The sequence below is a fragment of the Rattus rattus genome, chromosome 2 (assembly GCF_011064425.1).
Source record: "Rattus rattus isolate New Zealand chromosome 2, Rrattus_CSIRO_v1, whole genome shotgun sequence".
NCBI lineage: Eukaryota > Metazoa > Chordata > Mammalia > Rodentia > Muridae > Rattus > Rattus rattus.
Window position 1 is genome coordinate 166,710,185 of NC_046155.1, and position 12,014 is coordinate 166,722,198.

A 12,014-nucleotide genomic window follows, 5' to 3' on the forward strand; every position below is an offset into this window, starting at 1 on the left:
TAAATAAATAAATCTTTAAAAAAAAACTAATAAGGCAGACAATGTGGGCCTGCTGTGGGCCTCTTGGGTGACTATAGATAGGCATCTGTCTATATACAAGTGTCTGCTGAATCCCTGCCTATTGCAGGGTCCTCGATGCTCCTCTTTTATATAAATAGTGCAGCTAGATGTGTTGGCGCACACCTGTAATCCCAGCACTTGGGATGTGGTCGCAGGAGGTTCAGAAGTTCAAGACCATCCGTGGCTATATACTGAGTTCAAGGCCAGCATGTACTACTTAAAACCATCTCAAAAAAAGGAGAAAAAAAAGAGGGCTGGACAGTATGGCTCAGTGGTTAAGAGCACTGACTGCTCTTCCAGAGGTCCTGAGTTCAATTCCCAGCAACCACATGGTGGCTCACAGCCATCTGTAATGGGATCTGATGCCCTCTCCTGGTGTGTCTGAAGACAGCGACAGTGTACTCATATATAATAAATAAATCTTAAAAAAAAAAAAAAAGAAAAGAAAAAGGTAAAATGAGGTATGTGGCAGTCCTGATATTGAGGCAAAAGGATCAAGAGTTTAGGGCCCTTAATAATGACACATACCTTTAAACCCAACAGTTGTGAAACAGAAGCAGGTGGATCTCTGAGTTCGATTTACAGAACAAGTTCCAGGACAGCCAGGACTACACATAGAAACCTTGCCTCAAAAAAAGGGGGGGGGGGCTGGAGAGATGGCTCAGCAGTCCAGCAGTTAAGAGCACTGACTGCTCTTCCAGATGACCTGGGTTCAATTCCCAGCACCCACATGGCAGCTCACAATTGTCTATGGCTCCAGTTCTAGAAGCTCCAACAGCCTCACACAGATATGCATGCAGGCAAATTACCACTGCACATGAAATAAAAATAAATTTAGGAAAAAAAAGCAGTGTGGTGGTGGTGTAGCAATGGTGTGATAAGAGTAAAGGCTGGCCTTGAACTCAGAGATCCGCCTGCCTCTGCCTCCCTGAATACTGGGATTAAAGGTGTGCAACACCACCACTAGGTTAAAACTCAACTTTAAAATTATTATTATTTTTTAAGCTATGTGGGTATGAGTGGGGGGAGCGGTGCACTCGGGTGTAGTTCTTACAGCGGCCAGAAGAGGGCGTTAGAGCCCCTGGAACTGGAGTTAATAGGGCGTTGTGAGCCATGTGACATGAATGATGCGAACTCGAAAATATTTGTTCTTTTCTGCTTTTAATTTTTTCAGAAAAGATACCATACATGTTTGTCTGTATGGATGGATAGATAGTTTGCCTGCGAGTGTACCACATATGTGCCTTCAGAAGCCAGAAGAGGGCACCGGATCCTCTGGAAAATGAGTTACTGATGGGTGTGAGCTGCCCCGTGAGGCTGGGAACTGAACCTCCAGTCCTCAGGAAGAGTAGCAAGTGCACTTAACTGCTGACCTGCGACATCTGTCATTCTCCTGCCTCTCCCTCCTTTTACTGCTAGGATAAGAAGTGAACACCACCATACCTGTCTGTTCTGTCTCCTGTATTTATTTGTGAAAGGATTCTCACATAATCCAGGCTGTTTTGAACTCACTATGTACCTGAGGATGGCCTCGAACTTCCAGTTCTCTTGCCTCTCTCTCCCGAGCCCTTACAGACACGCACTACTATAACGTCTGCCTTTTACTCCATTGTGTATGTGTTTGTTGTGTGTGCGTGCATATCTGTGTGTAAGTGTGGGCATGAGAGTGACCATTTGCCTATGGAGGTCTGAGGATACTTATAGGAGTCAGTTCTCACCTTCAACATGTCCCAGGGATATTGATCTCAGGTCCTTAGGCGTGGTGTGTGTTTGTGTTTGTTTGTGTGTGTGTGTGTGTGTGTGTGAATACGTAGAGGTAAGTGGGTTTGGGTGCAGTACTGCGGCACCTACAGAGACCAGAAGTGTCTTTAGCCGCTGACCCATCTGACCGGTTCCTGCATTCTTCGGTAAGCTTTAATTTTCCCCTTCGTTTATTGGGAATCCTGTGGGAGAGTGAAGGCCTCCATAAAAGGGCATATGTACACAGACAGGGCCTGACTAAGCCCTCGCAGGGACATTGTAACTATTGTTGCTGTTTTTATTATCAGGCATCTCTTCCTAGAGATTGCCAGCCCTAAATTGGGCTCTGTCCCAAGAATTACCACAGTTTTATAAATAGAGCCTGTTGCATGTATCTGAGCTGTGGTCTAGTTGTGGGGAGGATTCTTGTCTGCCCTATACAGCTGTAAGAGAGCTCTAAGTTCAGGCCAGAGAGGGGTTTGGGGCAACCCACAGGAGAAAATAAAGGAAACACCTCTTTTAGTTTTACCTATTAATTTAATATTGAGACAATGTCTCACTTTGTAACCTTGGCTGACCTGGAACTCCCTCTGTCAAGCAAGCTGGCCTCTCAGAGAGAGCCCTCTGCCCCTGCCCCTGCCCCTGCCCCTGCCCCTGCCCCTGCCTCTTGTTGGTTTTTGTTTTGTTTTGTTTTGAGACAGGGCTATGCCCAACTCCTCCACCTTTAAAATTTCAAATGTATGTAGGAACATCTCAGCTTCCTGGGTAGAAGGGACCTATCAGGGTAGGAATCCCTACCCTGGTTTTATATATAAATATATTAGCTTATTTATTTCTATGCCTAGAGGTGTTTTGCCTGCCTATGTCTGTGCACTCTGTGTTGGCCTGACTTCCCAGGAGGACAGAAGAGGGCATTGGATTCTCTGGAGTCCCTTGAAACTGGAGTTACAGACAGTTGTTAGTTACCAGGTGAGCGCTGGGGATGTGTGGGACCGAGGGAGGTCGTCTGTAGAAGCAGCTAATACCCTTAATCACTTAGCTATCTCTCCAGCCACTCCACCGTACCTGTTCGAGACATGGATGGATTCACTAGGTAGCCCAGGTTGGCCTGGAGTCTGTGACGGCCCAGTTTGTTTCTCAGATGTTAAGGGTATTGTGTGTAAGTCACCACAACCACACCGGAAGTTTATTTGTTCATCTTTTGCATTTGTCTTATAGGTTTTGTTTTGTTTTGTTTTGTTTTGTTTTGAGACTGAGTCCTATTATGTAGCCCTGGAATTTACTATGTACACCAGGCTGGTTTGAACTCAGAAATATATCTGTCTCTGCCTCCTGAGTGCTGGAAAAAGGGGTGCGCCACCATGAAAGTAAGTTATATTTTGTTTATTTATTGAGACAGAATCCTTCCAACAATTCCCCCACACACACATACACACACTCCTGGTCAATTATTCTGAAATCGTCTCCCCCTCCCGCCCACCCACAACTCATCCCACATCCTGGTGCCTCAGGCAAAGACCGGGTACAGATGTTGTCAGACAAGTGTTTTAAGGCCTGATCACCAGAGGCCTGTCTCGCTCTGTCCCTGGTTGCCCTGAACTCGCCCCCGATCCTGCTTCAGCCTCCCGGGTGGTTAAGATTACAGACAGAAAGCTCCCACTTCGGAGGAGAGTTTCAGTTCTGAGTTAAGAAGTCACGACTCCCACAGGAACTACGAGCAAGAAAGGGCTCGGCCACCCTCCCCATCCCATTTGTCTCCGGGATCCCGGAGCGTCGAACTCCACCCTCCGGTGTCCCAGTACCTACACACCAGGTGTTTGGGCGTGCCTCAGTTTCCCAGTGGCAGGGCGTTCCGCCAGCCCCGCTCCTCCCCCTTTTTCCTTTTCTTCTTCCTCTTCGGGGCGTCGGTGGCCGCGCCTGAAGCTCCCGGAACTAAAAGCGGACCGCGGGCGGTGGGCCGGCGGGGGCCACGTCAGCGGGCGGCGGGGCTGCAGGGGCACCATGCGGCGGGGCGCGCTCCTGGCTAGCGCCCTGGTCGCCTACGCCGGGTACCTGGCGCTCGGCGCGCTGCTTGTGGCGCGGTTGGAGCGGCCGCACGAAGCCCGGCTGCGGGCAGAGCTGGGGACGCTGCGGGAGCAGCTGCTGCGGCACAGCCCGTGCGTGGCGGCTCAAGCCCTGGACGCCTTCGTGGAGCGGGTGCTGGCGGCAGGACGGCTGGGGCGCGCAGTGCTGGCCAACGCATCGGGACACGCCAATGCTTCGGACCCCGCGTGGGACTTCGCCTCGGCGCTCTTCTTCGCCAGCACGCTAGTCACCACCGTGGGTAAGTGAGCGCCGTCCATCATCCACTTCCCGGCCAGCGTCCAGGTCCCTCAACATACACCTTCATCCCAATAGTCCCGGGGCCGGGTGATCCTCTAGGAACAACCTCCATTCTCAACTGACCCGCACTGGCTGCAGCTGTTCCATTTGGAGAGTCCTAGTGCAAGCCGAGCTGCCCCTCTCAGGTACTACACACCCCAGTTCTCTCGGAGTAGAGAGACTCCCTTCATAATACTTTATCAGATAGCATCCCTTCTGGTGCCTTTTTGTTTGGTTTTGAGATAGCATCTCCCTTTAGGCGCAGGCTGGTTTGGAATTTCATCCTTCTGCCTCAGTCTCCTAAATGCTGAGGTTACAGGTGTCACCGGGCTTGGCTCACTCTTGTCTTAACCCTAGGATTATCCTAGATGATCAGCAGGGACCTAGGACTTTCCTTGGGGGTCTAACCTCAGGGGCTGTGTTACAATAGGGCTGGCACACCATCTCTTTCCAGCCTTGTCTCCTGGCTCCAGGTAGGTCCTTCCTGGAACAACCCACTTTAGCTTCTTCCTGAACTCAGTGACCCAGTGAACTGTGAATTGAACTCAGGCCTTCATGCATGCTAGTCAGTAATCCCAGGGCACCATTACTGGAGGCCTGTCTTCTAGGAAGAGACCTTAGCCAGACCTGAGGCCATTTCTAGGATCCCTTCCGCCTTGGGCACTCTCCAGCAAGAACTCCAGACTGAGAGTTCCTATTTCCCCTTCCTGCTCCAGCATTTCCCACTCTAATACAGGGCTCCTCCCATCTTTCCACCTCCCCTGGGTTGTTGGGACCTCTCAGTATTCTTCCACTCTGGACTTAGGGTTCTCGGACCTTACACCCAACAGCTGGGTGTAAGAAAGGAACGAACCAGAAGAGTGTTCTCACGGAAGAACCATCGCTGTCCAGCTTGAAGTCCTCAAAGTTGAGATTCCTACCCCAAACCACTTCCGGTTAAACCTCTCGCCCTTTTCGTGAGGGTCTCTTTCAACTCAGTCGAGGAGGGATGAGGCGTAGCTCAGTGGTAGAACATTCGCCTAGCGTGTGTGAGGTCCTGAGTTCAATCATTAGTACCTCAAAACACAAAACGCCTAAACTCATGAATGGGAATCCTATTCCTTCACCAGACTGGGATCCTACTCAGTGAGAACCAATCCTCGCCCCAGCACACAATCCAAACAAATTCTCTCTATCTGCTCTTTCCTACCATGTAGCTGTCTTTTGCTATTTCATGGGGGTTTCCCCCCCACACCCTTTCAAACCCCCTCCCCAATAAGGGCAAAAAGAAAAGGATAAAGGGAAGAGATCTCTGAATAAGGTCAAGGGTCAGAAAGGGGCAATGTTATTGTTAGACTTTTTGCTGATTAGGAAGTCAAGTTCCTTGGGGGCACGTTTGATCTAACTTCTTGTTTCTTTTGCACACCACAGCCAACAGTGACCAACAAACAGCCCAGCATGGCCTCAGGGCTCTAACATTACATACGCCCTTTTAAAAGGCCCCAGAATTCCAGATGACACAATTGCAGAAACTGTCTGCAGCCCCTGCGAGGGAACGAGGCAAATGGTAGTCAGCTGCTGTGGACTGTCCAAAGCAGCCCCATGTCCCACACCTAGGATTAAAACAAAAACATATTCTTATAATATCTTTGTGGATTTTTCCTTTCCTTTTTTTTTAAACAGGTCCACCCCACTCCACCTAACCCCACCCTCACCCCGGACTTCAGAAAGAGCTTGCTATATATATAATTTATATGAGTACACTGTTGCTCTTCAGATATACCAAAGAGGGCATTGGATTCCAATACATTCCATTACAGATGGTTGTGAGCCACCATGTGGTTGCTGGGAATTGAACTCAGGACCTCTGGAAGAACAGCTAGTGCTCCTAACCTCTGAACCATCTCTCTACCCCCACTTTTTTTCCTGTGTTTAAAAAAAAAAACAAAACAAAACCAACAACAAGATTCCAAAATTGTCACTATGCTACCCAGGTAACCAGCAGGCTCACTGAGGATTTCACAAACAGGGGGTGTCCTGGGGCTGGAACTCCTCCACACCCCACAGCTGAGAATCTCCTTGCCACCCAGCCCTGCCCCAGCCTGAGACACGACATTCTCTCAACCTGGGACATTCAGGGCCCTCTATGACAGAACCCCACCCCCCAAAATTATTACTCGCTCCACTTGACAGCCAGAAAGGACATTAGCAATGTCTACCTCACTCCTTCCTTCAGATATCCTGGGTTTGAGAGCTTTGGCTGCATGAGAACTTACACATCCCAGATGATGTCTGCTGGTACCTCCTCTGGAACCAGGACCCCAAGGTCTCACTATTTTTTTTTTATTTTTTTAAAGATTTATTTATTTACTTATTATATATGAGTACACTGTAGCTGTCTTCCGACACACCCATTACAGATGGTCGTGAGCCACCATGTGGTTGCTGGGATTTGAACTCAGGACCTCTGGAAGAGCAGTCAGTGCTCCTAACCACTGAGCCATCCCTCCAGCCCCCGAGGCCTCACTTTAAACCAGGATCCTGGTCTTGATTTAAGGATATGGACTCCCCAGCTGGGCATGGTGGGATACCTCAGTCCTCAGGAGGTAGAAGCAAGAGGATCAGCCAGAACTGTGTGAGACCCTGTCTCTACAAGACAAAACAGGATGAAGGAGAAGCCATGGGGGGAGGTGCCTATGAGAAACTGGATTCAAAATCCCAGGGCTCGTGGAGATGCTGAGTATGGCCACACCAGCACTGGGTCAGAGATTGGCAAGTCTCCTCTGACCTCTGTGCACACCTATGCACACACATTCACTCACCACACATACACACACACACACACACACACACACACACACACACACGTGCGCGTGCGCAAATAAAATAGAAAAGCACCACCTACACACAAATATTAGCGCCCTGCAGAGCTTTCTTTGAGGCCCAGGTAGGACCCACCCCTACTTACATCCCCAGCACTTAAGAACCCTGGGAAACTCTTCTCAGAAAGTCCCTTGTGTCCTCAGACCACAGACCTGGGAAACCCCACCACTGGCTTGGAGGTCAGATTCTGCTGCTCTTCAACCCTCCATCTCCCTGAGGTGACTTCCTTTGGGGACTTGAAACAGGGAGGAGGCTGAGCCACATTGAGCTGGTTAAAGGACTGTGGGTGGCTTTGTCCCCCATTTGGGGTGCTCATGGCATGTGACCAGCAAACTGAGGTCCTTGGCAACAGCTGGGTGTCTCTTCAAAGAAAACAATGAACCAGTCTCCCCTGGGGCTAGTTTTCCTCAAGCTCCCTGAGCCGGCTTGACCTGCTCCCGGGCTGGACTTCTGTGGGTCACAGCCCTAACATCTCCTCTCAGATTTCTCACTTCTGACGGGTGACAGGTGAGGGGGGTCAGAGGTGCAACGGACATAGCCTGGCTGAGCATCTGCGCAGCTGCACCTCAACTGTGAACCAAGATCACAATGTCTCAGCCAAAGCGTGGCAGGAACTCACCACATCCGGGTTACAATTCAGGCAATGCCATAGCCATAGCCTTGTATGGTAGCTGCCACTTATTGTCTGTCTGTCTGTCTGTCTGTCTGTCTGTCTATACAGCTAAGAAGCTTGGCCAACTTGGACATAATCACATAGCTAGGATAATACAGAACATTGTGGCACCTGCTTTTAGTTCTAGCACTCTGGGATTGTTACAAGTTCAAGGCCAGCCTGGACTACATAGTGAGTTCCAATCCAACCAGGAATATGTAGTGAGACCCTGTCTCAAAACAAAACAACGAAAGCAAATAACATTGGTAAAGTTGCCAACAGAGAGGAAGTGGAGATACGGTTCTACGATTCAGTAGCTAAGGAGTCTTTTCTTTCTTTCTTTCTTTTTTTTTTTTTTTTAAGACTTATTTATTTTATGTGAGTAGTACATTACAGATGGTTGTGAGCCACCATGTGGTTGCTGGGAATTGCACTCAGGACCTCTGGAAGAGCAGTCAGTGCTCTTAGCCACTGAGCCATCTCTCCAGCCCCCTAAGCCCATCTTCACAGCTGGGGAAATAGAAGGCCAAGTGGCTCTAACGTTGACTTTCGGTGAAATGGTCTATACCAGGTACATTGGTCCTGATGGAACTTGTGGATACATCTGATCCCTTCTACTACTGTGGGTGGCACCTCTGATTTCAAATCCGGAACACAGGGCTCTTGTTCTGTTCCCTGTGTTCTGGTCCTCTGAGAGTTTTGGTTCCATCAAGCTGTGTAGGACTTTTGAGGTCAGTTCTGAAAGCCAGCCTGCACAGTTAGTGGGAACAGGGAAGTGCTGTCTTAGAGCTGGTTCATATAGCTTAGCATGCAAAAAAAAAAACATGCTGTGGCCAGGCCTGGTGGCTTCAGTCTCAGCTACGGGAAGGCTAAAGAAGGAGGAATCCCAATTTCAAAGCCTGCCTGGAAGATTTAATGAGATGCTGTCTTAAAAAAGAGGCCTTGGGGTTCAACACCTGCCTAGAATACACCAGGGGAACCTGGGGCTTGACTTAGTCATTAGTAGAGATTCCTCAGAGAAATCACTAGTAAGGGACGTGGTGTGTGTACGTGTGTGTGTGTGTGTGTGTGTGTGTGTGTGTGTGTGTGTGTGTGTGTGTGTGCGCGTGCGCGCGCGTGCGTGCGCGCGTTCACGTGCGCATGCGTGCACATGTGTCCTAAAAGAACTCAACACTTAAATATATCAAAACAGCACACTGCAAGGTCAGTCACAGAAGATTAGTGAAATAAAACACCAAGATGAAGAGGATTGCTTGGTGCTGGACACAGGAAAGGGTGACTGGGTGAATGATAAGGCTGGGTATGGTGGCTCACATGGGTCATCTCAGCACGCAGGAGTCTGATGCTTGGGCAGAAGGGATGTGGTTAAGGGCACTTATTGACCTGGCAGAGGAACCACATTCAGTTCTGAGCACTCTCATGGTAGCTTAACTGTACCTCCAGTTCTCTGGTCAGGGAGGGGACAGAGCCCAGAGGGGGACAGCAGGCAGAGAGAGAGATGACCAAGCTTGACAGTGTCAGGCAAGGGCTGCAGGAATGGCTCAGTGATGTGACTGATATGAGTGATGGCCTAGAATGCCCAGTGAGGGGTTCAAGATGTGACTAGTACAGCTCCTGTCTAGAATCCCCTAGAGAGGGGCTGGGAATGTGGCTCAGTGGTTGAGCCTCTGCCCAGAATTCCCCAGTGAGGGGCTGGGGGCGTGGCTCAGTGGTTGAGCCTCTGCCCAGAATTCCCCAGTGAGGGGCTGGGGGCGTGGCTCAGTGGTAGAGCCCCTATCTAGAATCCCCCAGTGAGGGGCTGGGGGCGTGGCTCAGTGGTTGAGCCCCTGCCCAGAATTCCCCAGTGAGGGGCTGGGGGTGTGGCTCAGTGGTTGAGCCTCTACCCAGAATTCCCCAGTGAGGGGGGCTGGGGGCACATAGAGTGCTTATCTAGCTACACCAGTCTGTGGGTTTGATCTCCCAGAACTTGGTGGGGTAAAGTTTTTTTTTAAATGTGACTAACTCAAAGCAGGTCCTGAGGGTTTATTTGTGGGATTTTCCCTGGGCATCAGAAGAAATCACAGCTCTTGGATGGAGGTGTCACGATTGAAATCAGGGAGGATGTGGAGTGGGGGAGCAGTAGGGTTGAGGGGAGGTTAGCCTCAGGCTGTGGAGGGGCCAGTGTGCAGGAGGACTCTTCTCCCCACAGGCTATGGCTACACGACCCCACTGACGGATGCAGGCAAAGCCTTCTCCATCGTTTTTGCACTCCTGGGCGTGCCTGTCACCATGCTACTTCTGACTGCCTCAGCCCAGCGCCTGTCACTGCTGCTCACCCATGCACCCCTGTCCTGGCTGAGCCTGCGCTGGGGCTGGCACCCGCAGCGGGCAGCCCGCTGGCACCTGGTGGCCCTACTGATGGTCATAGTGGCTATATTTTTCCTGATCCCGGCTGCGGTCTTCGCCTACCTTGAGGAGGCCTGGAGCTTTCTGGATGCTTTCTATTTCTGCTTCATCTCTCTGTCCACCATTGGCCTGGGGGACTATGTGCCTGGGGAAGCCCCGGGCCAGCCTTACCGATCCCTCTACAAGGTGCTTGTCACAGGTGAGCTGGAGAGCTGGCTGGGCACCTGCGGGCTGGCAGTGGGGGCTGGGGTTGGGCAGAGAAATGGCCCTGTTCTACGAGGTGTTGAAGGGGCTCTGAGAACCTCCCAGCAGCCCCAAGGGAGAGGTACCTCTAGGACCACATCCTTGCTGCCCTGGAGGCTGAGCTGGAAGATGAGCGATCAACTTGCCACTTCTCCGTCTCCCCTCCCCCATGTTTATAGCATACCTCTTCCTCGGCCTTGTTGCCATGGTGCTGGTGTTGCAGACTTTCCGCCGTGTTTCCGACCTCCATGGCCTCACTGAACTCATCTTGCTGCCGGATCCCGACCCTGCCAGGCTCCACCAGGATGAGGATGACCAGGTGGACATTCTGGATGCCCGGACAGATCTGCATCAGCATCTCTCTGCTGCCTCCCACGCTAATTACGCCTCCATCCCCAGGTAGCTGTCGACCTGGACACACATGGCCTGGGCTTTGGGCCCCATGTGATTAGATCAACTGGAAAGCACACTCACACTCTCCACTGGGAGGTGAGGAGTAGCCGCTTTGCTCCTGTGTCCTCCGCTCCTCAGGGCCCTGACACAGTCATTTTCTCCTCCTATCTTTTCTCCCATTTCTTCTCAGACTCTGACCGCTTGGGCTTTCTGACTTTGTGAGAGTGGTGGTTTCTATGCCTTTTTGTTTTGTTTTGTTCTTGTTCTTCCGTATCTCACTCTCTTGCATAGTTCATCTGGCACATCCAGTTCTTCTGGGCTCCAACCCTGGGCTCCATTTCAGCCAGTGAGGTAAACTGACCGACTGGTCCCTTGACAGTGACAAGCTCCAGTGGGCACCAGAAGAGGCAAGAGTAGCCAGGACTGAGGAGTGGACCTGAAATGTTCGCGGTTATCTTTCCCAGGGACAGGAACTAACCCAAAACCTGCCAGTCAAGAGAAAAAATGGTCCCTTCTCCTCAGGTGTCTATGGGCCATAGTACCTGTGGGAAGAGGCCTGCAATGGGCCAGCATCTCCCTCAGTGACTTAACAGGCAAGGAACTGACCCAGGATATGAGCCGAGATCCAAGTGGCATGAGACAAGCAGCTTAGCGTAGTTCCCGTGGTGATACCATGTCTTTTACTGGGCATTGATGGCCGTGGGCTCTGGAGCCAGTCTTCCTGGGCGTGCCCTGTGACTGGGCCATGTTTCACCAATGCATTTGGACGGTCACTCTACCTTTCAGACTCTGTCTCCTAAATGGTGACCATAATAACGCTTACTCTAAAAGGCGACCTCAACCAGTAGCACATGCCTGCAACCTGAGCTGAAGCAGGAGGCTTGAGAGTTCAAAGGCAGGGTGCCACACTCAGCAGGAGCCAGGCAATAAAACAATGTAAGCAATAAAATAATGATGATGATGATGATGGTGGTGATGGTGATCATGATGATGATATGTTCAATGGAATATAGTGCCAAGCTTAAAGGGACATGAGAGTAGGCTATAGAAGGACGTATAACCCTCAGGGCTGGGACTTATTTTATTTATACAATACATCACTTAAAGATTTTGGCAGGGAAAAAAAAAAAAAAGGTTTTGGCGGGCTGGAGCAATGACTCAGCGGTGAAGAGCACAGACTGCTCTTCCAGAGGTCCTGAGTTCAATTCCCAGCAACCACATGGTGGCTCAGAACCATCTGTAATGGGATCTGGTGCCCTCTTCTGGTGTATCTGAAGACAGCGACAGTGTACTCATATGCATACAATAAATAAATCTT

General features: G+C 50.5%; 1 protein-coding gene across 1 annotated transcript; it reads left to right on the top strand.

Moving 5' to 3' along the window:
- Positions 1 to 3,166: 3,166 nt before the first annotated feature.
- On the top strand, positions 3,167 to 12,014 carry Kcnk6 (potassium two pore domain channel subfamily K member 6). Its single transcript, XM_032894013.1, has 3 exons — positions 3,167 to 4,123; positions 9,864 to 10,259; positions 10,483 to 12,014. The coding sequence occupies exons 1-3, from the start codon at positions 3,802 to 3,804 to the stop codon at positions 10,704 to 10,706; spliced, it is 942 nt and encodes a 313-aa protein (XP_032749904.1). The 5' UTR covers positions 3,167 to 3,801; the 3' UTR covers positions 10,707 to 12,014.

Excerpts from the sequence above, each read along its gene's own strand:
- Kcnk6 (XM_032894013.1), top strand. The coding sequence starts at position 3,802 with ATGCGGCGGGGCGCGCTCCTGGCTAGCGCCCTGGTCGCCTACGCCGGG. Across the intron at positions 4,124-9,863 it reads CACGCTAGTCACCACCGTGG|GCTATGGCTACACGACCCCA; the intron begins GTAAGTGAGCGC and ends TTCTCCCCACAG. Across the intron at positions 10,260-10,482 it reads CTACAAGGTGCTTGTCACAG|CATACCTCTTCCTCGGCCTT; the intron begins GTGAGCTGGAGA and ends CCATGTTTATAG.